Source organism: Diabrotica undecimpunctata, chromosome 3, assembly GCF_040954645.1.
Source record: "Diabrotica undecimpunctata isolate CICGRU chromosome 3, icDiaUnde3, whole genome shotgun sequence".
NCBI lineage: Eukaryota > Metazoa > Arthropoda > Insecta > Coleoptera > Chrysomelidae > Diabrotica > Diabrotica undecimpunctata.
This window is the reverse complement of record NC_092805.1, coordinates 71,750,295-71,777,063: the sequence shown is the minus strand read 5'-3', so window position 1 is coordinate 71,777,063 and position 26,769 is coordinate 71,750,295. Positions and strand designations below refer to the sequence as shown.

The window sequence follows — 26,769 nt, the reverse complement described above, 5'->3', positions numbered from 1 at the left end:
TCACGTCGGGCATATGTACTATAGACACATAAATGCATATTCCTATAAATTGTTTGATATCATGTGCAGTTACATTAGCTGGTCGATTTGGATCCTTCTCCAAAGCATAATAGTTGGTTTCATCAACAATTCTTGACAAGGGACCTGGTCCAACAAAATACTGGAAGAATGAGAATGGTGTTTCAAGATCACTTATGGTATTTGGTAACTCCGTATTACCTCTGAATTTAAAGGCATCCTCGTTTGGAATTAGATTTTTCTTACGCCATAAAATATTTTTATACACTGCCTTATCAAATTTAGGAACTTCTGGAACTAGTTCTGGAATTTCATCATTTTCGACATATTCTTCTTCCTCTACTCGCATATCATCATTAACGACATCTTGTAAAATCTTCCATTTCAATTGGTAGAGAAAGTAAGTCATTATCATTCAACTCACCTAAGTCATCTTCATTAAAATCTGGATCATCTAAGTCGTCTTCACTATCGAAAAAGTGTTCAGCAATTTCTTCCAATTCTTTCTCACTGAGAATCTTCTTTATATCGAACTTCCGCATCATTTTGAATGAAATTGGCGCTGCAAATAAAATTTACATTCAAGCATAATGTATCAGATCTGATACGTCTATTTTAAAGGGATGTACAATGAAAAAAGTATATTATTTGAATAATGTATGACTTTGATTTTTAAATACAAACCTTATAGCACTTGAATCGTCCAAAAATTTAGAAAAAAATCAACGAAAATAATTACAAATTATAAAATTCTTCACTAAAGAATCACCACGTGCAACACAAGCCGACAACGGTAGTGGAATGCGCCAAAAGTTTGAACGCGCAACGATAATAAAAATACAGTTTCTTGTTGAAGAGCTGCATAAAGGTGTACCTGAACGTCTACAATGTGCAGCGGAGACATATTTGTATACACAAATAAATCAAGTGAGTTTTAATACAGTTGTATCAGATCAGCTACATTGCGCATTATAGTTTTCTCTTTATAGTCCATAAATTCTTCTCTGTAGGTGTTAGGTTTAAAAGATTTTTTTACAGGCATCGTATCTGGTGTAGGAGAGGTTGGGTGTGTTCGTTTAATAGTTTTAATAGTATTCACTTTAGAAGCTGGTTTTGGTTTTTTAAAAGTAGTATTAGATAATGGACTGTCGCCAGAAGTATTCGGTAAAGTTGGAAAATTGTTATCGTTGTTTAAAATAGAGAAGAGAATCGGTTATTCGTAGCCACTTTCGCATATGATGGATTATTATATATATATATATATATATATATATATATATATATATATATATATATATATATATATATATATATAAGTTTTCAACTGACATAACTTGTTTTATCCCCTTTTGCTTTGCATATACAGGACAAATTGGTGCAATTGAGAAGTGGTCGTTATTATTACAATAAATACACAAATTATTTTCTTTACAATCTTCTTTTGTATGACTTGTATCTGCACACTTTTGGCATCTCTCATTTTTTGATTTACATTGTCTAGCTGAGTGGCCATATCTCAGACATTTGAAACACTGTACAACGTACAACTGTACATTTCATTTCCTAAAAATTCTACTATTATCATTTGTCTATTTACCAAAACTACGTTTCCATCAGAGTCTATAATTTTCCTTTTCATACGATTGACACTTGATACCTGTTTGTTTGATTTGATAGCCGTTAATAAATATTCTTCAGAAAAGAAAGTATCTACCATCCTGACAACTCCTTTTTTGTGAGTGTAGAATTTAGGTATACATGCTATTAACTCGTTTTTTAATATAACTTCGTGGTTAACTAAGCTATTGGCTATTTCTAAGGTATTAAAAATAACCTTTACCCTATTAACTCCTACCGGTTTAATATATATTACATCTTTTTTTTAAGTTTCATCTTTAAGGAGAAAGTGCCCTATTTTAATTGGAAAAAGTCTCCCTAAATTGTTATTTTTGTGTTCAACAAACACATAAAATGGACCATTATCTCCTGGTCTGTAACTGTTATTCATATCTATTTGTTGAACATTCCTGCTATTATCACTATCACTTTTATTAAACGTGTTTTTTTCATCGGGCGGCTTATCGCCGCCCGTTTTTTCTGAGATTACTTACGCCTTAAAAAACTCTAATATGCTTTCCGTAAATATCAATACCTACCAAAACTAACAACTAATTACACTTATGTTTTACAAGAATCAATTACCAGCTAATTCACAAAACTTGAATACGTCCACCCACCTTGACTAACGAATTCGAACAACCTTGTGATTTAAATAGTGGATTTTATCAGCCGTGAAAGTTATTCATTATTTATTTAAAAATTCAATCTTCAAAAAAGACACTATCGATATTAAGTAATTAAGTTAGTTGGTAGAAACAAAGTAAAAATTATCTTTAAAACATATAAAAGGTATTGCAAATTCCATTATAGGACATCAATTGATTAAAGATAATAATTTAGTTTCTGTTTAAAATTAATGTATGCACATATATTAGGATATTTTAATAATTGGATAAGCTTTATAATCGTTTATTGGAACCTAAATACAAACTTATATTTTGACAGACGATATTTTGATAGATTACATTAACCTTGACAGTTGACACCACACGTCTAACGGCTATGTTCGGTTTAGTAATACATAGTTAAACACCTTCCCCTCAAAGGTCCATTCTATGGGGGGTGGGGGGAGGTTTGATTAGACGACCTGATTTTGAGCTGTTGGTCCTTTTGGGGCTATGATTGTTTGAAGTATTTATAGATGTTTTTGGGGGCTTAACAATTTCTAAGTTGGCAGTACTGTGAGGTTCGTGATGGTGGTCATGATTCTGTCTATTTTTTGTTATGTCACTCCCATTTGGGTGTGTTTACATTGTTCTGTTTATGTACATTATTTTGTTTATGTCTTACCACAGTGTTTTGCTTTTGGGCATATAGATTATTGGCTTGAGCTAAGTCAGGGTAAAACTCAGGTTCTAGTAGCAGCTCACTAGCTTGGGATTTTGTTATAGAGTGTTTCATTTGGTTTGTATTGCGCCTAACTATTCTATTGTTATACTCTTTTCTGACCCAGTATGATCTTGGCCCCTTAGCTTTTTCAATAACCACTGCTTTGTGTCATATTTCATCCCTTCTACTTTTCACTACTACCTTATCACCCTTTTTAAACTCAGTTACTGCTGAGTGCAGTTTTATCATAATGTATTTTCACCTTCCCTTGTTGTTTGCACAGCAATCCATATGTTATTTTCTGTATCTGAGGTTCTAATTGTTTACTAGTTATGGGTAGTTGTCACTCCGTCACTCCGGTTTCCGGAGTAACCGGAGTGACTGACATCATCGAGAAGATAGCCAGACTAAAATGGAGATGGGCGGGACACATAGCCAGAATAACAGATGGGCGATGGACAAAGAGGTTATTGGAATGGAGGCCAAGGGAAGACAAGAGAAGCGTCGGTCTACCACCTACAAGATGGACTGGCGATTTAAGAAGACTCAATAAAAACTGGATAAGAGCGGCGCAAGATAGACGGGGTTGGAAACATGAGGAAGAGGCCTATGTTCAGCAGTGGACTCTTGAGGCTGCATGTTGTTGATTGATATGGGTAGTTGAGTCCATAAAGTCCTGCTTTGAAGAATCAGGGCTGGAGAGGCATGCAGTGCAATAATTCCTGTATTGTTATATTCCATTACAGATTCACGAAAATCAGTGTTTGTTTCTACACTTTTCCTTAATATTTGTTTTGAGATGCTGACAGCGTTTTCTGCAAGACCATTACTTTGGTGCCACTCTGGAGTACATTTTGCAATAGTTATATCTTTTTCACGGTAACAATTCAAACATTTCTGTAACACAAAGGGTAAGTTGTCAGCAATTAAAAACTGTGGGTATCCAAATTTACTGAACAGATCTTGAAATGCACTGATTACAGAATTTGAAGTCTTATCTTTTAAAATGGCAAGATCTATCCAATGGGAAAGATAGTCTATGGTTACAAGATAATATTTAGCGCCGAACTCCACTATATCAGAGGCAACTTTATTAAATCCTAACTTAGGAACAGAATGAGGTAATGGATGGACCCAAGGAATGGGTTCCTTGAAATTCTTGGGTAAGTACTTTTCACATCCACAAGGAATCTACGTTCCTGTAGTTGGCTGTATACCATATATTAAAAAATTAATTAAAATCCTTTGTAAAAGGTATATATTTAAAAACCCAAACGGGCTATGTTAGACAAAACGTTTTCGGAATCCATCATTCCATCATCAGTGTCTAGGAGTACATGAGCTACATTCATGTACTCCTAGACACTGATGATGGAATGATGGATTTCGAAAACGTTTTGTCTAACATAGCCCGTTTGGGTTTTTAAATATATACCTTTTACAAAGGATTTTAATTAATTTTTTACTTTTCACATGTCCTACATTCTTTTATGAATGTTGTGATGTTGTCATTAAGGTGGGGCCAATAAAATATTTTTCTTGCCTTATTTATGGTTTTGCTTATACCTAGGTGTCCCTTATGCATTATTGTCATGTAATTCTTTCTCAGAGCTGTAGGAACTATAATTTTGTCCTCAAGGAAGACTATACCAGCTTCAACAAAGATGTTATCTTTTAGCTTATAGTATGGTTTGCAATTTGCTGGTAGCATATTCTCTTTTGGCCATCCATTGAAGTAGTAGTCAAAAAATTTTGAAAGTATTTCATCCTTACTCGTGAATTCTCTTAATTCAGATCGTTTCTCAATACTCATTGGTAGATGTTTGCTCACAGAATGTACCATTTCAATCATTTCAGGGTCATTTTCCTGCACTTTTAAACTAGCACGTGACAACATGTCTGCGAAATGGATATTTTTACCTAAAACATATAATGTATTTAAGGAATACTTCAGAAGTTTCAACCTTAATCGTTGTAATCTCACAGATCCAATTTTACATATAGGTTTTGCCATAATAGATATAATTGGTTTATGGTCTGTCTGTACATCAACAATAGATTTATAAATGAAATCATGGAACTTTTGGGTGCTATAATGAATTGATAAAAGTTCTTTCTCTGTTTGGCTGTAGTTCATTTCGTGATCATTCATATTTCGAGAAGCACAAGCTAAGTACCAGTTTTAAAATTTTATTCTCATGTTCTTGGAACATACAGCAACCTAATCCATTCTTGGAGGTATCACATTGTAGTATAATCTTCCTCTTTGGGTCAAATGGCGTTAATGCAGGAGATTTAGTAATTATTTCTGTTAAGTTTTCAAAACACCTTTGTTGTAATGGCAGCCATTTAAATTCTACGTCAGATTTTAAAAGTTCACATAAAGGTTTAATATGCTCTACCATGTTCGGGATATATTTTCTAATATAATTAAAGCTTCCAATTATTCTTTGAAGTTCAGTTTTGTCTTTTGGTCTTTCCAATTTACAAAGAGATTCAACTCTATCTGGGTCTATTTCCATATCTTTCTCTGAGAATACTTGTCCCATAAATTTTACTTGCCTCTGGCAGTATTGGAATTTTTCTTTATTGAATTTGGCGCCGCCAGAACCACATATCTGTAGATACCAAAAGGTGTAGCAAAACTACATTTCCAAGAGGAGTTCTCATCTAATTCTAAGTGGTGGTACCCTTCAGCCAAATCAAATACAGTGAATTTTTTTTTCCGATTATAATGGAGCACACTTCTTTAATGGTCTTGACTGGTTGTGGTTTTCGTACAATTTGATCATTAAGGTTTTGTGGATCTAAAGATAATCTCAATGTACCATTACTTTTTTCAACAATTACTATACGGTTTATGCTGTCACGAGGGTCTATTTCATTCACTTTTACTATGGCTTTCCTCTGCACTAGCCTGTCAAGCTCGTTTTTTAGAGCATCTTTTATGGCGAATGGAACCTTTGTAGGTGGATAACTGACTGCTTCGAAATTTTTTGTAGTCCCTTCAAATCTTCCATAGCCAAAAAATATTTCATGATGCTCTGCTATGAATTGATCTTTCTCAACATTGTTGTTACATTTTTTAATATTTACCCTGTTTATTCGTTTTAAAAGACCAAGATCAACACAAGCCTGCCCACTCAGCAAAATTTTGTTAGCTCCTTCAACAATTACAAAGTTTTCATATATATTTTTGTTCTTATACTTACAATGAAGGCTTACAGTACCAACAGTTTTTGCCTGAGTGCCTTCAAAACCCTTTACAATAAATTTATTTTTACATACCTTAAACTGCTTGTCAATCCTTTTAAAAATTTTGTTTGGTATTACTGAAATTTCAGTGTCTAGCAGTGTCTGTGTCTAGCTTTACTTTAAATTTGGAATTCTCTACTTCAACAATCTCATCCCAAAGATCCCGTAACTGATCTGAAACATTAACATTATTTATCTCTAAACTAGAACAACTATCACTATCACTGTCAGATTTCTCTTGGTTGTCCACATTTTCTACATTTCTTACTCTACAAGCAACTGCAAAGTGGTTCAAGATTCCACACCGTGAGCATGATTTTCCAAATGCTGGATACTTCCTTGGCCCGTGCATTGTTTGACAGCGCCTACATTTAAATTTGTCTTGCTGTTTTCTGCTTGTATGCGATGTATGTTTATCCTTGGGAAACCTCTTGATAGCATGAATTTCTGCGATGCTCTCTTCTGCAAACATTTTGTTCTGCTTCTTACTGATTTTACTTGCACGGCAAATTTCTATGGCTTTATTTATGTCTATTCTTAGTAGAGCTTCTGTTGTGACTGTATCACGAATGCCCATGACAATTCTGTCTCTTAGAGCTTTTTCCTCAGTTGTTTCATCTGGGTCAGTTACATTAAAATTACAAGATTTCACCAGGTGCTTTACTTCAGTGAGGTAATACTCAAAAGGTTCGCCCTCTGTTTGGTTTCTGCTTAAAAACTTGTACCTTTCAAACACTTTATTGGCTCTTGGATTAACATATACCTCTAGCTGTTCCATCATGTATTTGTAGGGCTCAGCGGTTCCATCAGAGATTGCAATTGTGCACATTATTCTAGCGGACTCGGCTCCTATTATATTTCTGACAATTGCCAGCTTTATATTATCGGTAGACTGATCTTTCCCTGTGGCTACTAGATAATCTTCAAATGAGATCTTCCAAAACTTTCATGTGGTAGCGGCATTCTGCCCCTGTAAGTCGAAATCTGAAGGCAATTTTACAGATCCATGCATGTGTGACTGTGCCATGTTTAAAATTAATGTATCCACATATATTAGGATATTTTAATAATTGGATAAGCTTTATAATCGTTTATTGGAACCTAAATACAAACTTATATTTTAACAGATGATATTTTGATAGATGACATTAACCTTGACAGTTGACACCACACGTATAACGGCTATGTTCGGTTTAGTAATACATAGTTAAACAGTTTCTTATATTTCTAACTTCTTTCATAAAAAAGCTATTATTAGAGAAGTGGATACCTTTTTGGACGAAAAATACATATTAGAAAATATTGAAATCGACAAAAAAGTTGTTGACGGTAAAAGAATGAAACGTAAAATTATTGATTCTGATAATGAGGTACAGTTTATACCAAGACAAATGTTCGTTTTAACATTTATAGGAAATAACCTGCCACAATTTGTTAAGATTAATTTACTAAGATTTATTGTTGAACCTTTTACATTTACCCGATCGTGCAGTGTTTTAGTGTCTCCGGTATGGTCATACAGCTAAATACTGCAAAAGCACAATAATTAAATGTAAAAAATATGGACAAATCCATGATGACAAAGAAGATACCGAATGTACTTATAACGATTATTGTATATACAGTATAGGTAAAAGTTTATGGTCGGTATGGTAAAATTTAACAGGATATCTAACACAGATATAAAATCATATTTTCAGCGAATAGACAAAGATAACAATCATATTTCCCCTTGGTCTCCCCTCCTTATTTCTAATAGATGCGAATTGCCCATTAGTGAGACGATTAGTTCCGATCGGAGATATTTTACATATCTCTGGCTCCGATCCATCTTATACCTGATTAACTAGAGGTGGGTCGTTGACATTTTTATCGGAACCGTTTTTCGTAAACTAGTAACTTGTTGATTGTTTCAAATAAGCGAGTACACAAACAAACATATTGGCTATTATCGTTTATGTGTATAAGTATTGAAGTGAAAGAAACTAACGAAGGATATATTTATTATAACTTGAAAAATAAATTAAACAATACAAATAGTAAATAGTAGTTACATTTACATTACACATTATTAAATCGCGAATCGTCTACATTGACATTTAAAAACATAAGTTTTTCCACTTTTCTTGTTAACCGTGTTTTTCTTTTATTTAAAATTAAACCAGATTTTGAACATGTGTTGACAAGGAACAGATTTTGTTACAATACTACAATAATTTATGAATATAGTGGTTAAGTTAGGATATACATGGCGATAGTTTTTCCACCTCTGTAATGGACAGTTCCAATCTCCGTTCAAAATTTTTTGTGGGTAATATATCACCAGAGAAATACATGTCGACTTCTTTTATATCTCTCGATACAGGTGTATGTTTAGATGAGTCATGTCCAATTAATTCATCAAAAATACACCATGGACTTAAGGCATCTCTATCAGTTTCTTTTTCTTGTGCTGTTTGATTTTCAATAGTACAATCTTCTTTTTCTTTTTTTATAGAAGTAACCAGCTTCGTAACTCTTTCTTTTGTTTTTTTACCTTTATTTTTATCAGAAAATCCCTGCATTTTAAATCATTATTTGTCCTTTACGAATCTACGGTTTCTCACTGGTAAGCCAACTAGTTGATGGTTGATTAAAAAAAACTACGTTTTATGTAGACCTAAACAGAGGAGCAACGAACACTTTACGTCGACGATAACGATTAGTTTATCTGAGAGACTACTACAAAACTAAAAATAACATGCGACTCTTTTGGGACAGTGGACAGTCGGGCTATCGGTTGACGTTGAAAATAAAATAACTAGGTATTCTGATTAATCAATGAGTTTCGATTTGCGATTGATCTGAATTTTCGAAGGTGATGGATACTTCCAATAATAAAAATATTAGTTTAGAACAAAAGAAACAAATAGATATAAATTTACTAAACCTATGCAAAGACTCGTTTCATCCGTTTTCCATAGTTGAAGAACGAAAGAGCTTGTAACGAGTCCGTTACTTAAATAATCGTTTACCTTTTTTTGTGACTGGAATCTTTTAATTTAATTCTAAATTAAATTCATATTGAAATATTCTTAAACTAAATATTTAAATAACTCCCAGTAAATTTTATTTTCTGAGGTTGGCATTAAACTGCGCCCTCAGTGGTAAAATTCTGAAAGTTCATCCAACCGACAGCTTGTAGAATCACTTGTTAACTGGATGTGATTGAAGAAACATCGATTCAATCAGGGTAGATGCGGCTGGAAGTGGCACATTTTTCCCGAATTTAGTTTAAGTTTATTTTTTATTGTGAAGAGCTGTTTATTTTGGAGGAAACCATTTGAGTTATTTTGTTGTTTTGTACGAGGATGTTTTCAGTTGGATCACCCTAGCCGGTAAGATAAAATTACAAATAAATTATAAGGAAAAATCCTTCATATCATCCGCCATTGTTAGTAAAATTCAGACCTATTTTTTCGTCTTTGATAGGTATTTCATATATTTGATACATGTTATATTTCACCTTATTTCATTAAGGAAAAGTTTTATACCTAAATAAATTATAAGTATTAGATTCTATATCTATCTCAAATTTTTATTTCCTTTCAAGAGTTAAAGTAAACAATTATGTATTTCAATTTCATACCATTTAAACCGGCTAATATTTCTTTTTTTTTCCTATTCTATAATATATAAAGATCATGTTTTCCGTTAAAATTATCTATTTAATATATCCATACATTATAAAAACATTGTCACACCATTCGAAGGTCACTATTTACCGAAAACCATTAAGGTTTTTATTTCAATTAAGGTCACTTGCTGACATTTTTTGTATCGCCTTTCAAGATTGATAACCCTTGTGTTTTCCTTACCTTTTGTATGTACAAAACATGGAGTAACACAACTATTCCTTTTAGCCTACTCAAGAATCCAGTTACAAGTCAGGGGAAGAATTTTTTTTAGTTTTGGGGTTATCCTTACTTAGGACAAGGGGAAGAAGTTCAAGTTGGTTTTTTATGGGAAATTAAGAAGAATTTTAAATTGAATTATTTGTCCAATAGTACCTGATCCAGGGAATACAGGTTTGGTATCTTGTTACCACCTGAGTCCAGTTCTCCACCGGATCATCTTCGAGGGAAACCTACGGAAACCGGCAGGAAGAACTGACTTATTTTTGTTTATCATTCAATTACTTTAAATAAGTTTTGCTATGTCCTCTTCAAGGTTTTAACTTTTGGTCCTATTTTTAATAAAAGAAAACTATCCTTAATAATAAATATCTTCAATTTTTTTTTAAAAAACATTAATCATTGTAACTTAATTTAATTATTTATTGTCTACCAAGGGATGAGGTTATAACTCTCCCTTGAATTTCTCTTTGTTAGGTTATTGTGTGCACACATATCCCGGAGAATTTTTACTTAACAACCTAAACAATTTTTGAACGAAAACTAACTATTAGTGAGTAGTATATATTTATATTTATTATTTATACATTATTATTGGATATAATCTTTGTCACAATTTGAAATTTTAAGGGGAATATCAGGGGTAAATTGTTTTATAATTATATTCAGGAATTTTACTGTAAATATAGCTATAGTTAACTGTATATAAGAGGTGGTGGTTTAGTATATAAGCATTTAAAATAGTTTGTACCTAAGTTTGGTAATTATTAAAGGTGTGGTTAAAATTTAATATTTCAATTAGTACCTATCTTTCATATTTCAGCAATACAAGATATCTCGGAAGAAAACATTTAACTTCCTGGCGCCCAAGCATTCACTAGAGCAACTTTTACTTTTCATCTGTTTATTTCTTGGTGGTTTTCTTGTCATTAGTTCTTATATCTTACGGTCTCTGTAGGGCATGCAAATTGGCCGAATCCTTCTTTGAGTGTCAAGTGGTCATTCTCCTGCATAGTCGCTAGCCAACACTTATTTCTGCTATAATTTAAAATTCATAGTTACTCTTTATTTATTTCTTTTACATAATTTATTTCTATCTAATCCCTTCCATCTTCTGTTATTCCACATATTAGTTCGTTGGTGTATCAAGGTACATTTTAGAGTTTACCCTTTTGCTACACTGGATAGCGTCACCCAGACTCCTCTAGCACAATATTTGTTACATTAACTTAATTTTTGTTACATTGGCGAGCCCAACGTGGTGCCTATTTTCAGTTCAGACCGTACATTCTGTAGTATATTTCTCTTTGCAAAATATTCTTTATTATTTCTAATTTGCTCCTGTTGCTCTTTGTTCAATTTTTTTTAACTTCTTTATTTATTTATTTTTCCTTATTAGATGTACATTTATAGGTATACTTGTATTGCTGTAGGTTACTTACATTCATATTTAAACCCTCACCTAGTTATTTTACTATTATTGAACTATAAAATTTAATAATTTAGATATTACTATTTATATATATATATATATATATATATATATATATATATATATATATATATATATTAGCCAATATTGGTGGGTTTTTTATATTCAATTATTTGTTAACCATATACTTGTTGAAACCATTGTGTGTTGCTTCAAGGATTCAACTTTAAATATTTAACTTAACTTTACTTAATTCTTTTTAAACACTTAATTATATATAGATATATATTTGTTGTGTACGAAAAGAACACTTACTTTTGGGAACATGGAATGTAAGAGGCACATATGGAGAAGGCAAACTTAAACACTTAGCGAGAGAAATCGAAAAGTTCCATTTTGACATAGTAGCTTTACAGGAGACGAAACAACTGGGAAATGATATATTAGAAATAGAAGATACAATGTTTTTTAACAGCGGTGGAAAGAATCGAACGTTAGGCACAGGTTTTATGATAAGAAAAGAGCTAAAAGAAGCACTAGTAGAGTTTAAACCAGTGACAGACCGCATATGTAGTATCAGGTTCAAGGGAAAATACCAAAAAATCACCCTCATAAATATTCACGCGCCTTCAGAAGAAAAAGATAATGATGTCAAAGAATGTTTCTACAATGAATTAAACAGAACAATCGAAAATATACCCAGATATGATATGAAAATTATTCTAGGCGACGCAAATGCCAAAATAGGGAAGGAAGAAGTATTTAGACCGACAATAGGAAAATATAGTAAACACAATGAAACTAATGAGAACGGACAATTCCTGATAGATTTCGCAAGAGAAAAAAATATGATCATAATGAGCACATATTTCGAACGAAAAGAAATACACAAGGAAACTTGGATATCGCCAGATAGAAAGACTAAAAACCAAATAGACCACGTGCTCATCGAAAAAGAAGAACAGCAATGTATAAAGAAGATAAGAACATACAGAGGACCAGACGCCGACTCAGATCATTACATGGTGGGCATCAAAATTAAGCAACTGATACCAGAAAACAAAAACAAAATAAAAAAAAAAGAAATGTATACATAACCCAATTCGATTAGCAACAAAGAAAGAGCAAGAAATATACGAGAAAACAATGGAAAGAGAACTAAAAAAGATACAAATAGAAGAGCAAACTGAGAACAAATGGGAAAACATAAAGCAAATAATGAACAAAGCAGCAAAAGAATGTAACAAACAAGAGAATAAAAAGAGGAAAGACTGGTTCGACATAGAGTGCCAAAAAGAAATAGAAATAAGAAAATCATTAAGGATTGAAATGATCACGAAAGAAACAACAGAGACAAAGAATAGATATAGGGAGCAAAGACAAAAAGTAAAGAGAGTGCTGAGAGAAAAGAAGAGAAAACACATAGAAAATAAGCTAAAAGAAATAGAAGAGAATTACAGAAATAAAAAAATAAAAAACCTATATCAAGGTGCTAGAAATGAAAAAAAAGGTTTCCAACAAAAACCCATATTCGTCAAAAACAAAGCAGGAGATAATATAAGCGGGGAAACAGAAATTGCCGAAAGATGGAAAGAGTATTTTGATGAATTACTAAATGGCAATAATAAGTCAAACCAAAGAGAATGCGTGGAAACAGAAGCAAGAATCGAACACTTAGAAGACATAGAAGATAATTCACCCAGCAAAGAACAAATCGAGGAAATCATAAAAATCTGAAAAACAACAAATCCCCTGGAAGCGATAACATAACAGCAGAGATGATGAAATATGGTGGAAAACTGCTAAATAATTGGATATACAAGATCATAAAGCAGATATGGATAAAAGAACGAATACCCGAAGATTGGAAGGAAGCCATTATTTGCCCATTACACAAAAAAGGAGACAAAACAGAATGCAGTAATTACAGAGGAGTAGCGTTACTAAATACCGTATATAAAATCCTATCAAAATCCATAAAAGATAAGCTAGAAAAAGAAGTTGAAAATATAATAGGCGAATACCAGTGCGGATTTAGACGAGGGAGAAGCACAACGGACCAAGTATTCATAATCAGAGAATTACAAGCAGAAAGCTATGAACACAACTTACCAACGATAGCGCTATTCATCGACTTCCAGCAAGCATACGATAGAATAAAAAGGAAGGAATTAAAAGAGACCCTTGAGGAACTGGGAGTTAGCAGAAAGTTGCGTAACATGATACATCTTACTTTAGAGAATACAGAAAACAGAGTCAAAGTAAACAATCATGTATCGGACAAATTTATAGTAAACGAAGGATTAAGGCAGGGCGATCCTTTGTCATCATTACTCTTCAATTTATGCCTAGAAAAAATAATGCGAGAAGCGAAAATCAATAGAGAAGGACTCCTATATCATAAAAGACACCAAGTTTTGGCATTTGCGGATGATATAGTGTTGCTGGCAAGAGGAAAAAAAGAGCTACAGGAGATAGTACAGAGAATAGTAAAAGCAGCAAAGAAAATGGGACTTTACATAAATGAAACTAAAACAAAATGTATGCAGTGGACAGATGATCAGTTCAGGGATGGACAAAAGTTTAAAGTAGAAGTAGAAGAAAGATTATCATACGAATTCGAAATGGTAGAAAGATTTACATACCTAGGTACAATAATATCACGCAAACCTAACATTAAAGAAGAAATACAAGCTAGAATAATGGCAGGCAATAGAAGTGTACATGCTCTTAGTGGAATGTTGAAAAGCAAGTTTTTATCAAGAAAGGCAAAAATACAGTTATACAAAACAACTATACAACCAATAGTAACGTACTGCAGTGAGACATGGACAATGACAAAAAATGAACAAAATTTACTGGAGATATGGGAAAGGAAAATCCTGAGGAAGATATATGGAGGAATAATAAGGGACGGTTTATGGATAAGAAGATCAAATGATGAGTTAAGGAAATTATATAATCAACCTAACATAATAGGAGTCATAAAGGCACAGAGACTAAGATGGCGAGGTCACCTAGAAAGGATGCCGAACACGAGGACTTCAAAAAGGGTAATGAACTACACTATAACTTTAAAAAAGAGAAAAGGAAGACCAAAAAATAGATGGAATCAGGAGGTAGAAAAAGATATGGAAGAAATTGGACTACAAGGCCAGAAAAGAAAAATGAATAACAAGAAGGAATGGAGAAAAATCACATATCGAGCCAGAGAAGATCTCAGTACATAAAGAAAAGCGAAAATGAAGAAAGAACAAACTTTTTAAGCCATGGGCCTCTAAGGCCTTTAGTGCTATTGTATATATATATATATATATATATATATATATATATATATATATATATATATATATATATATTTGTTGGATAACTTTAGTTCCTTGGATTGATTTTGTGGTGTGTTGGTACATATATATTCATACTTTTTTTTGGAAACTTTAGATTATTCTTCGATTGACTTTGTGGTGTGTTAGTACATTATTTCTTTTGTCTATCCTATCTAGTCATCTATTATTTTTTTTTTTTTTTGTTTTCATAATGTCTGCATTTAAGGTACAACATTTGTTAGTGAAGGAATTGGATTATGAGTTGAGGATTAGGGACATCAATATTGATGAGTCTTCCAATGTGGATTTAAAACGCAAACTATTGCGTGGAGCTTTAAGGCAAGAAGAAGGAAACATAAGCTTTCGACAAATTTCTGCCACAAGTATTCCTTTTCTAGAGCAGCAAGAAGAGATTGATGAGACTGTGGATGATTTGGCTAAAAGGATATCCGATTTTAGAGGGACTGTCCAAGATAGCCTATACTCCAGGCTGATATCACGTCTAGCTCATGTCTCAGGCCGTGTTCATTTATTGTCGTGTTCGAATGAGGAGCAGCAATCTTATAAACGCTCAATTTCAATCCGAATTCTTAGCCTAGAGGGTGAACTTGATTCACGAGTAAATCCAATTGCTACTTCAACTCCGATTTCTTCTGTCCAAGCAGCTAACTCATTTCTACACCCCAAACCTGTTCAGGTACATAAATGGGGCATTACATTTTCTGGTGAAGGTCATTATGACCAAGTAATTTCTTTTTTGGATAGGGTGGAATGTCTTCGAGTATCGAGAGGAGTAAGTGAAGATGATCTTTTTGCAGCTTCTGCTGAATTGTTTACAGGCACAGCTTTTACGTGGTTTAGAAACAACCGCAATAATTTTTCTCATTGGTCTGATTTGGCTCAGAAACTTAAATCTGATTTTCTTCCATATTCATTTCAAGATGACCTTCTAGACCAAAGCAAAAATCGTAGACAGAAGCCAAATGAGTCTGTTACGATGTTTATTAATAACATTTTGGGTATGTGTAGTCGCCTTGAGACTCCTCTAACAGATTCTGCAAAAATTAAGATTATTCTGAAATGTCTATTGCCTTTTTATCACCAACAATTAGCTTTAGTAGACATCACCAGTATAGCAGACATCACCGAGAAATGTAAACGTTTGGAGGAAACTTTATCTTGGTCTTCTCAACCTCCCACCACTTCCAAATACTCTTCTGACTCTTTCGGTCACCAAAATCCTTTTAGACACCGTTCTTGGCAATCTAAGGGCCCTGAGCGTAATATCTCAGTTGTAAGTTCTGTAGTGTGCTGGAATTGTCGTGAGTCTGGCCATACTTTTTATGATTGCGGCATCCCTCGTACCCGTATTTTCTGCCACGGTTGTGGTAAAGAAAATACCCTCAAACGCAATTGTTTTAGGTGTTCGGGAAACGAACGATCGGAGGTCCGTCCCCTGAGCGTTTCTCCGTCCACACCCCCATCAGGGAATCAAACCGTTACATCAAACGAAATCACTGGTCCAACCACGTCAAACCACCCAAACCCACCTTCCAGTCGGAAAGGGAAAGGGGTTGTTAAAAAAAAACCAACACACACCACACCAAGTCATTCCAAGAAGTAACTTCTCAATATAATACATTTGATTCGCATAGATTATCTTCCCCAAACATCTTCCCAAATTTTAGTAATAAAGTAATAAACATAATAGTAGCAGTGTAGTAGTTCCAGTATCTATACCAGAGTCTACCACAATTCAGGAGGATTCTTTTATTTCTGATTCTTCTTGTTTGCCTATTGCATCCTCTGATTGTGTAGGTAGAGATAATAAGTTTAGTTTAGTACCATTTAAAATTTTTGATCAATCAGATAATAATTGTTTTGATTTGAATTCGTTATTAGTGAGAAAACATAATGATAATAGACCTTATCTTCCTATTAAGATTTTAGGACAATCTTGCTTAGCTCTTTTAGATAGTGGCTCGAACATTTCTGTGATAGGTTCACATTCATTAGCTTTACTGAAAAATGCTGAGGTTTCCATTATGCCCATTTCTTCTCTGCAAGTGTCTACTGCAGATGGTACAGTTCAGTCTATTACAGGCAAATTCGAAACCGAAATCACAGTAGCAGATTTATGTAAGCAAATTACATTCTATATCATTCCTTCAGTTTAGAATTCCATAATTTTAGGTATGGATTTCTTAAATGTTTTTAATAGCACACTAAATTGCTCAAATTTTTCCTTTTCTATTTCTCAATTTAATCTATCCTTACTTAGTGCTATTCAGGATTTTACTAGTTTATCTAGTTCCGAACAAAGGCAATTAGAGAATATGATCTCTAAATTTATAACTCTTTCGTCGAAAGACAAGTTAGGTCGTACATCCTTAATATCTCACACTATCGAGGTGGGAGATACCACACCTTTTAGACAATATCAGTATCCTATTCCTCAGGCTTGGCAAGTTGACTTGGAAAAGGAAATTGATTCCATGTTAGAGTTGAAGATCATTGAACCTTCCACGTCTTCTTACTGTAGTCCTTTGTGGTTAACCAAGAAAAAGGATGGATCTTTTAGGGTTTGCTTCGATGGTCGAAAGTTGAATAATATTACTACAAATCGGGATGCTTATCCTATTCCTCGAATAGACGTCATTCTAAGTAAACTCCAGAATGCTACGTATATTTCTTCTATCGACCTATCTAAAGCTTTTTTACAAATTCCTTTGAGTGAGGAAAGTAAAAAGTATACAGCTTTTGCAGTTAGTGGGAAAGGATTATTTCAGTTTGTCACTATGCCTTTTGGTCTTGTTTCAGCTCCTCAGACAATGTGTCGTCTGATGGACTTAGTCATTGGTCCTCAGTTAGAGCCCTATGTTTTTTATTATTTGGATGACATTTTGGTTGTCACTCCTGATTTTTCTCTTCATATGGAAATTTTGGATAAGTTGTTTTTACGTCTCAAAGAGGCTAATTTAACTATTAATTTAGATAAATGTCAGTTTTGTCGTCCTAGTCTTAAATTTTTAGGATATGTAGTCGATAGTAAAGGTTTAAGGACTGACCCTGATAAAGTTACAGCTATCAAAGATTTTCCTATACCTAAGACTACTACTCAAGTCCGTAGGATATTAGGCATGTGTGGATATTATCGTCGGTTTGTGCCGTCTTATTCTACTTTGTTATCCCCACTTACAGATCTCCTTAGAAATAGGAAAAAAGGCCAAACTATTACATGGACTTCAGAAGCCGATGATGCTTTCCGGCGTATAAAAGAAGCTCTTACTAGTGCACCTGTCATGACATCTCCGAATTTTAAAGAGCATTTCTATCTCATGACAGATTGTTCCAACACTGCTTCAGGTGGTGTACTATTTCAAATGAAGGATGGTTCGGAACATCCAATAGCTTATACCAGCAAAAAGCTCAATAAAGCACAGAAAAATTATTCCACCACAGAGAGAGAACTTCTTGCAATTATCCATGGTCTTGATGCCTTTCGGTACTATCTTGAGGGTCGTAAGTTTACTATCATCACAGATCATAGTTCTTTATTATGGTTACATTCCATGAAAAATCCGTCACAACGTTTATCCCGTTGGATTTGTAGGCTTTCTGTCTTTGATTATAATATTGTTCATCGCAAAGCCAATGGTGTTGTGGTTGCAGATGCGTTGTCACGTACATTCGATATCAATCTTTTAGATCTGTCCACTTTATCTCCAGATAATTGGTATCGAAAGATGATTCATAATGTCACCCAAGAACCTACTAGATATCCTGATTTCAAGGTAGAGAATAATATCCTGTATAAACATGTAATCAGTCCAGTTGAATCTTTATCGAATATGTCTGATTGGAAAATAGTAGTCCCAACAGCAAATAGGGATGAAGTCTTGAGAACTTTTCATGATGATGTGACATCAGGTCACTTTGGTTTTTATAAAACATTTAGTAAAATAGCTGAGTTATATTACTGGCCTGGTCTGCGCAACTCAGTTAAGAAATACATCTCTAGATGTAGAGTTTGTGCAACATGCAAGCCGAGTAACCTACCTCAAGCTGGATTAATGGGTTCGTTTAGGAACATTAATTTTCCTTGGCAAATGATCTCTTTAGACCTTATTGGACCGTATCCACGTAGTTATTCAGGTAATACGTATTGTTTGGTAGTTGTAGATTACTTCACCAAATTTCCTTTAGTTTGCCCTCTTCGTAAGGCTACAACTCCAGCTATTTTGAAGTTCTTAGAGGAGCAAGTGTTCTTACTATTTGGTATTCCCCAAATAGTATCATGTGATAATGGTCCACAATTTATTTCTAAAGCCTTTAAAGATCTTTTAAGTAAATATAAGGTCCAAAAGATATTCTACAATGCAGCTTATCATCCGCAAGCTAACCACACTGAACGTGTAAATCGTAGCATTGTTACTGCTCTTCGATCTTACACTTACACTGATCATAGAGCTTGGGATCAGTACATTCATTCAGTTGCTCAAGCCATTTGAACTTCTGTTCATGAAACCACTCAGTGCTCTCCAGCTTATGTTAATTTTGGTAGGCATGTTCCATTGTCAGGTGATTATTTCGGTTTAATTTCTGAAAATTCAACAACTCTTCCTCAAATTTCTTAGAAACTTCACCGTATGGAAGATCTCCAAAACTTACCTCCAATATTCGCTGACATTAGGAAGAAGTTGAAAGCTTCTTACCGTAGAAATCAGCATCAGTATAATTTGAGGAAACGAGATTTGCGATTTTTTGTGGGCGATCGAGTTTTGAAACGGAATTTTGTAAAATCAAATAAAGGTGATGCCATTTCTGCTAAGTTTTGTCAGAAATATGTTCCCTGTACTGTCGTTAGGGTAATATCTCCTTTAGTATATGAATTAAAAGACAATTCGACAAATAGACGAATTGGTCAATTTCATATAAAGGATTTACTCCCTGATAATACAACAGATGAGGCAACATCTTCATCTTCAGAGGAAGATTAACTTAATGTCTATTAAGTTAACTTATTCCTATGAGTGTTATTGTTTTGGCTTGGTTTGGTTACGATTTGATATTTTCTTAGATTTTTGTTATTAATCACCAGATTTGATATATCTACAAGCTTATATTTTGATTAGTATCTGTTATAATAAGTTAAAATTATTAAGGCCATTAGAGTGTTTACTTATATTAGATGTTGCACTGGTATGGAACTAAATATTGTAATGCTACTATACTGTGCTATATGTTTATGTGTTGTATAACCTATGTTCACATTTTGCTTACTTGTTTTGCCAGGTTGGAAAGAATGTTGTAATTTTTTTTTATGGATTTGATTCCGTTTATTGGTCATGATCAAGTTATATAGGAACATGTATCTGGATTTGCTATGTGGGATGGTTTTTTTTTAATGTCATTAGGAATTTATATAGATAATCAGTATGCATAATTTTAGTACACTTCTATATTATATAGACTATTCTGCCTGTGTATATGTGACTGAATATGTGGGTTCGAAGTTTTAGTTCAATTAGAGGCCTCAGTTGTTCAATGAATTTCGGAATTCGCCATTTTCATGACAAGTTTACAGTTATCTAGGCAGTAGAACGTCTTCCATAGATAGTAAATTATCGTTAATATTAATTAGGATTTGAACATTTAGCTTTAATCCTTAATATTTTCAGACTTTGGTCTAATAACAGAATTGTTCCTTAGCTGATTTATTATTCTTACTTATATAGTTTTTTCAAGTCATGGATTGCTCCCTTTACAGCTAGCATGTTTAGAGTACAGTTATGGATAGTATTTCAGATTTTGGCAACAAATGACCATTTATAGTTATTTTCACTTCTTTCCTTAGGCACTTATCTATATTTTGGTATATTGAACTAGGAATTATCCTGTTCTCTTTTATTAATATCAGAACGAATTATAAATCTGCAGTTTCTTCAGAAATTGGTCTACTCGTTCTTGATGTTCTGTTTTGTTATTACTCCTACCTTAACTCTTACTATTTTGCTATGGTTGTTAGAGTTACTGGCACATTAAACTCCTTTTAGTGCTCTTATGTTAGATATTCTTATAAATTTGTTGTAGCTACCTGCTATAGTTATCGAGTATCAGCATAAGTTAATTTTGTTGTAAGAAGTTACCACAGCACTTCACATGCTTTGGTACTCTACCTTTTTGAGTTCAAGTTGTTCAGCTTTGCATTTGCTAGGATGATTAAGTCTATAACATCTCCTAGTTTTTATTTTTGGTCTTTATTTTGGATCCCAAATGTACTGATGGCAGATCATCAGGATGGAATCGACTTTATCCGGCTTATTTTATAAATCGGAATAATTATATTTTATATATCGGCTTATTTTATAAATTTAAATATGTAACGAAACGGAACATATAAATAAAATTTATTTAATTACAATTTTGTGCTTAATTTTTACTATTGAAAAAATCATGTTTTTTTGGTATTTTCATGACGGTAATAATCCCTGCGTGGAAGAATGCAGGTTTTGTATGACCATAATTACTACTTGTGAACAAGAATTGGCTACACTGTACGACAACTCCTGGTCAATTTTTCTATAGAGAAGCACAAATAAATATACTACTTATATATTGTGTAATTTCTTATGAGAAAATGCAAATTGCAATTGAAAAAAAGGGTAGTTTTCGAGGGCGGCTGTGTACATTTAAATTTGAGGATATTCAGCGTTTAAACGATGAATCACTCTCCCAAATAGTGAAATTATAGCTAGCCTTCATCGACCTAGAAAAGGCGTATGATACAGTTCCAAGACTTAAATTATGGCAAGCTTTACAACAACTCGACATTAGTCCACTGCCAGGGAATGGGAATCCCCATAGGAAATGACGTACTGTTCTCCCTGAACTTTGCGGATGACCAAGTCGTCCTAGCTCAAGATTCTTATGATCTACAATTTATGATAAAGCGTCTATACAGAGAACATGTAAAATGAGGGTTACAAGTCAGCATAAAAAAACAGAATATTTAGTTATCAATTCAGATGTTAGATTTGAAGTGTTGATAGAGTACGTGGAAATCAAACAAGTGGAAAAATTGAAATATTTAAGTGCACTTATTGCTAAGAACGGCTTGGGACAAACCGAAATTAAACACCGAATTAATCAGGGACGTAAAATTGTAGGATGTCTGAACTCCTTATGGTGGGATCGCAACATTTCCAAAAGGAACAAAAAAAGAATAGGGCAAACCATGGTTGAATCAGTTCTTTGTTATGGCTCTGAAGTATGGACAATTAATGCAGACCTGAAGAGAAGATTGTTAGCAGTTGAAATGGATTATTTGAGAAGAAGAGCTAGAACATCAAGGCAGGAAAGGAAGACCAACGAATCTATAAGAAATAACATGAATGCTACAGAAACGGTCATTGACAGAATAGAAAGAAGAGGTTCAAAAACTTCACAAATGGAAGCCCTCTGGAAGAAAAAAAAGAGATAGAACTTGACGCTCATGGAATGAAGGAATTAGAAGAGCGATGGAATCGAAAGGTTTGGAGGAGGAGCATGTCTTAAACCGGCAGGATGGAGAAGAACGGGAATACGGTGATAGCCGCCTCTAAAATGTATTGTATTTACAAGTTGGATTAATGTCAAACGTCAATAAACTTATTTTAACCTTCAATTATGGCCTATTCCCATTAAAATAGTAATTACTTTAAAATGCCACAAGAAAATAGCTTCAGAAAAATAGATGAGATTTAGATAAGAGAAGGGAGTGTTCCAAAAAATGAGTATTGTCAGTCTTACAGTGGCCACCCCACTTTCGGAGTACGGTACGTGCGACAGTCAAATGCACACAAGTAAGAGAGGGTGGTTTTAGTTGGTAGGCAGGATGATATATACCTGAATCTTTGGCACTGCTATCTTTAGTACTTTAAATTAAACTAAAACCCAAATTTTAGGGACTCACAATGGAGATGGAGGTAGCATAAAAAAATTTAAAATAATTTGAATTTAGAACTGAAACTCAGACTCCTCCGATGTTATATATTCTCCATCTTATTATATGGAGTAGAGTCTGGACTCTAACGGAAGCAACAACGAAGAGACTAGATGCGTTCGAAATGTGGACATATAAAAGAATTCTTAAGATATCATGGATGGACAAAATATCAAATGTCAAAATACTCCAAAAACTTAATAAAGAGAAGGAAATAATGTGCACGGTGAAAAGAAGAAAATTAGAATCTTTCGGGCCACATCACAATAAATGAAACAAAATATAACCTGTTAAAATGTATTTTGCAGGGAAAGGTGAATGGTAAAAGAGGCGTCGGAAGAAGAATATCTTGGCTCAAGAACTTGAGGACCTGGTTTACGACATCCACTACAGGGCTTTTCAAGAGAATGATTGCCAACATTCGTAACGGATAGGCACCAGAAGAAGAAGTAGTCACTTATAGCATTTTTCATATAAAAATGCTTGCAAGTCATTCAAGATTTACGACGTCAGAACCCCACATCCTTGCCAAAACATCAGAATAGTTAGTAAGTGAGGAATTTTTAAAATGTCAACTATTTGTCAAACTATTACATTAACAGTAAATACACTTAGTTTTAATACTACTACAACACACTAAAATCTATTAGAAAACATTTTAATACAAAATTATATATTCTAAATTTTAGACTTACCTCTTTTAGGGCTTTAATAGTAAAAACGTCCCGTCATTATTTCTTGTTTAAAATAATCTATCTTATATGAAAGCTTTTCAGCTTTCTACAGACTATTTATTTGTTTTGGCATAGCACAATCACAATACACAACAATAATTAGTTTTTAAAACTATTAATCCAAATTTAATATGTATTTATAAATACAATTTATTAATATATATTATATTATGATCAAATTGTGCAAGAAATCAAAACATAAACAAAATTCTTACTCTAAAAAAGCGGCAACACTTTATACAGTTTCGCCACACGCTGAACTGTCAATAAAATTTAAAGTATGCCTGTATCAGTTGCGTACAATTGTCTAATCTATTTAATTAAAATTATTATTTTGTGGAATATTAGACTTAAAGACTTATTTCATAAAGTTTATATTATTAATAATAACAAATGTTCTTGGTTATTTAATCAATATAATTCTAAAATTTCCAATATAATAATAATTTTATTTTTCTGATTATTACACCATGTTGACGCCTATGAAAGATCGAGCAGTTCCGTAAGGGTTGCCGTTCTGGAAATTTTATATATAAGTGACGTCACTTTATATAAATAATGACGTCTAAATAATATCTAATTTAGACCCATGATACTATGATTAAGAAGATAAGATATTGCCATCGAGTTAGAATCTATAGAAAGGGCATCACGTGACTAAAACGACCTTACTTCGGCCATATTGTTTTGACACTTTTGACATATCGTATATGTTTATTTACGTTTGTCGTTTTTCGAATATTTTTAGTTTTATAATACTTTTATAGAAACTGTAATAATATATTTTGATAGTGCATAATAATGGTTTCTTATTTTCAACGTTGTTGCAGTGGCAGAAGCAATGTTAATAAAAAATCTTCAGGAATAACGTTCTACAGGTTAGTATACAAATATGTAAACAAAGTAATGGCCCGTACTTCAGAGAATAAATTAATAGTATTTGACTGTATTAATTTATCTTTATGTATAATATATCGTGTTTTTAGTGTTTACCGCGGGATAAATAAATCATAGTTTAATAAAAATGTATTGCACTTTTTTAGATTATGATTAAATCTTCTGAATAACTAGTCATATTTTTATAGTAGTTTTAATATTATTGAGTCCGGCCATGATCCCACCGCCATATTGATATCACAGTTAGCCACGCCTACCTACGCCGTTTTTAGTACATACGTTAATCTCACAGCTCACAGCTTCTCCATAGATTCTAACTAGATGGATATTGCGCATAAGTCGTGACGTAATTGGAGACTTGCACGTTCGTAATGTCAATTTTTGTATGTGTCAATAAATAATTTTTAATAAATAGTTTGGAGATATCCTTTTGTGTACGATTACTGTAATTATTAAACCTTTATTTAATATTATTATTTTGCTAATTGAATAATTTTATGACGGCATGCGCGAACACGACCGATTTTGTGCTACGGGAAGATCCTATCTTGTTAGTCATAGTATCATGTTTAGACCTATTGACTACTTATTATACATAAAGTGCGGTTACAATTTTTAAAATACTAATTTTTATAAACACATTGTTGTAGTATATCCAAAGTCAACTGAACCATGTAAGAAACTGATAACTTTAAGATAAAATGACTCCAGTTTAGAGGCAACCGAATTTGTGATTTTTTTTGTAATTATAAAAGCCTTAAGATGTTTTAACTTTCAGGATTTTTTATTTTGTTTCATGAATTTACTCAATAAAATCTTTAGTGTTTGCAGAACTAATCAATTAATCATAACTGAACCAACTTTTTAATAATTTCAGGAGGTGCAGTTAAAACCTCTCTAATTATCTTGTTTCCACACCACCCATGAGGTAAAGTTATCGGTGCATTTTATTTTTATGTGATGTCCCCATAGGCCCAATCCACAATGCAATATTCATTCAGAGTCTGTTTCTGACTAAGAAGACGAATCAAAATGAGATTGTATTACTATAAGAGTAATAAGTTTTTTTCACAACACTGGTAAATGCGACTGGTTCAATTAATTTTAAAAGCACGTATGTACCTCGTCTATCTAGCTATGAAAGCTCTAAACAGTATGGATGATAAAGGCATAATTTACAAAAGAGTCAGCCGACGAATAAGTACATACGCGGCAGAAACACTACCTGATACAGAGAGGACATAAAGAATGCTAGAAACAGCAGAGATAAAAACCTTTAGAAAAATCGATAGTAACAAATTATGGGTTAGGGCTAGAAGTGCAGATATACGACGGATATGCAAGGTGGATAACAAAAAACAGACAGTCAAGTCTACAAAAAAGAAGAAGATATGTACCTCATAATTTTGCAAATCATCTTACTCCATTGATTCTGCAGAACTGATCCTAAATGTATTATCACAGGCTCAACAACATTATCCACCATGGCGTCCAACCTCCTCATATCGGCTTCTACTTTAATAACATGACTTATCGCATTCTTCCAATCAGTTGAATGTATATTGTCCAAACTGGCTTGCAAGAGGCGCTGGACATCACTAATTTTAAAAGTGACATTTTCCCGAGCTACATATACTTTCATTTGTGCCCAAATTAATTCTATTGGGTTTAATTCGCAATGATAAGGTGGTAGTCTTAAGACGGTAATGCCATGAAGTCTAGCCGTTGTATCTATTACATGTTGACGATATGTACCACGATGTTGTCTAATAATAGTCATTAGCTCCATTTTAACCATATCCTCGCCGTATGGAATGTATTTTTCCCTTAATCAATTTTGTAAAACTGCTTTTCTGTCACTCATAGTAGGAATTCGTTCAACAAATCGGCTATGGTACGATGCATTGTCTAATACTACCACTGAATTAGGTTCGATATGCTGAAGAACGTTTTCGAACCATTTTTCAAAGCATGCAGCGTCCATGTCCTCATGATAGTCGCCAGTTTTCTTTGATACAAAAACGAGAGCACTGTTTTGCAGAAAACCTGTATCGCTAACGATATGAGCTACAATAAGACGCTGACCTTTGCCTGATGGTGCTCGTAATCCTGTTGATAAACCTTCTATAAATGCTTGTCGAGGAGTTTTTACAGTCATATCATGCCAAATTTTGGAAACTGTATGCCCGGCGTTAATCCAAGTTTCATCAAGATAATAAATTTTTCTTTTAGAAACACGAATACCTAATAGTGCGCAGATATCTTCGTCGCCATGATACTA

At 33.3% G+C, this 26,769-nt stretch overlaps 1 protein-coding gene across 1 annotated transcript; it reads right to left on the bottom strand.

Moving 5' to 3' along the window:
• Positions 1 to 374: 374 nt before the first annotated feature.
• LOC140435871 (uncharacterized) lies at positions 375 to 26,130 on the bottom strand. Its single transcript, XM_072524585.1, has 6 exons — positions 25,911 to 26,130; positions 6,341 to 7,143; positions 5,749 to 6,228; positions 5,183 to 5,585; positions 4,534 to 4,887; positions 375 to 580 (listed from the first exon to the last, which is right to left on the bottom strand). Exons 1-6 carry the CDS (start codon positions 26,128 to 26,130, stop codon positions 375 to 377), a joined length of 2,466 nt encoding a protein of 821 aa, XP_072380686.1.
• Between the last annotated feature and the right edge of the window lie 639 nt (positions 26,131 to 26,769).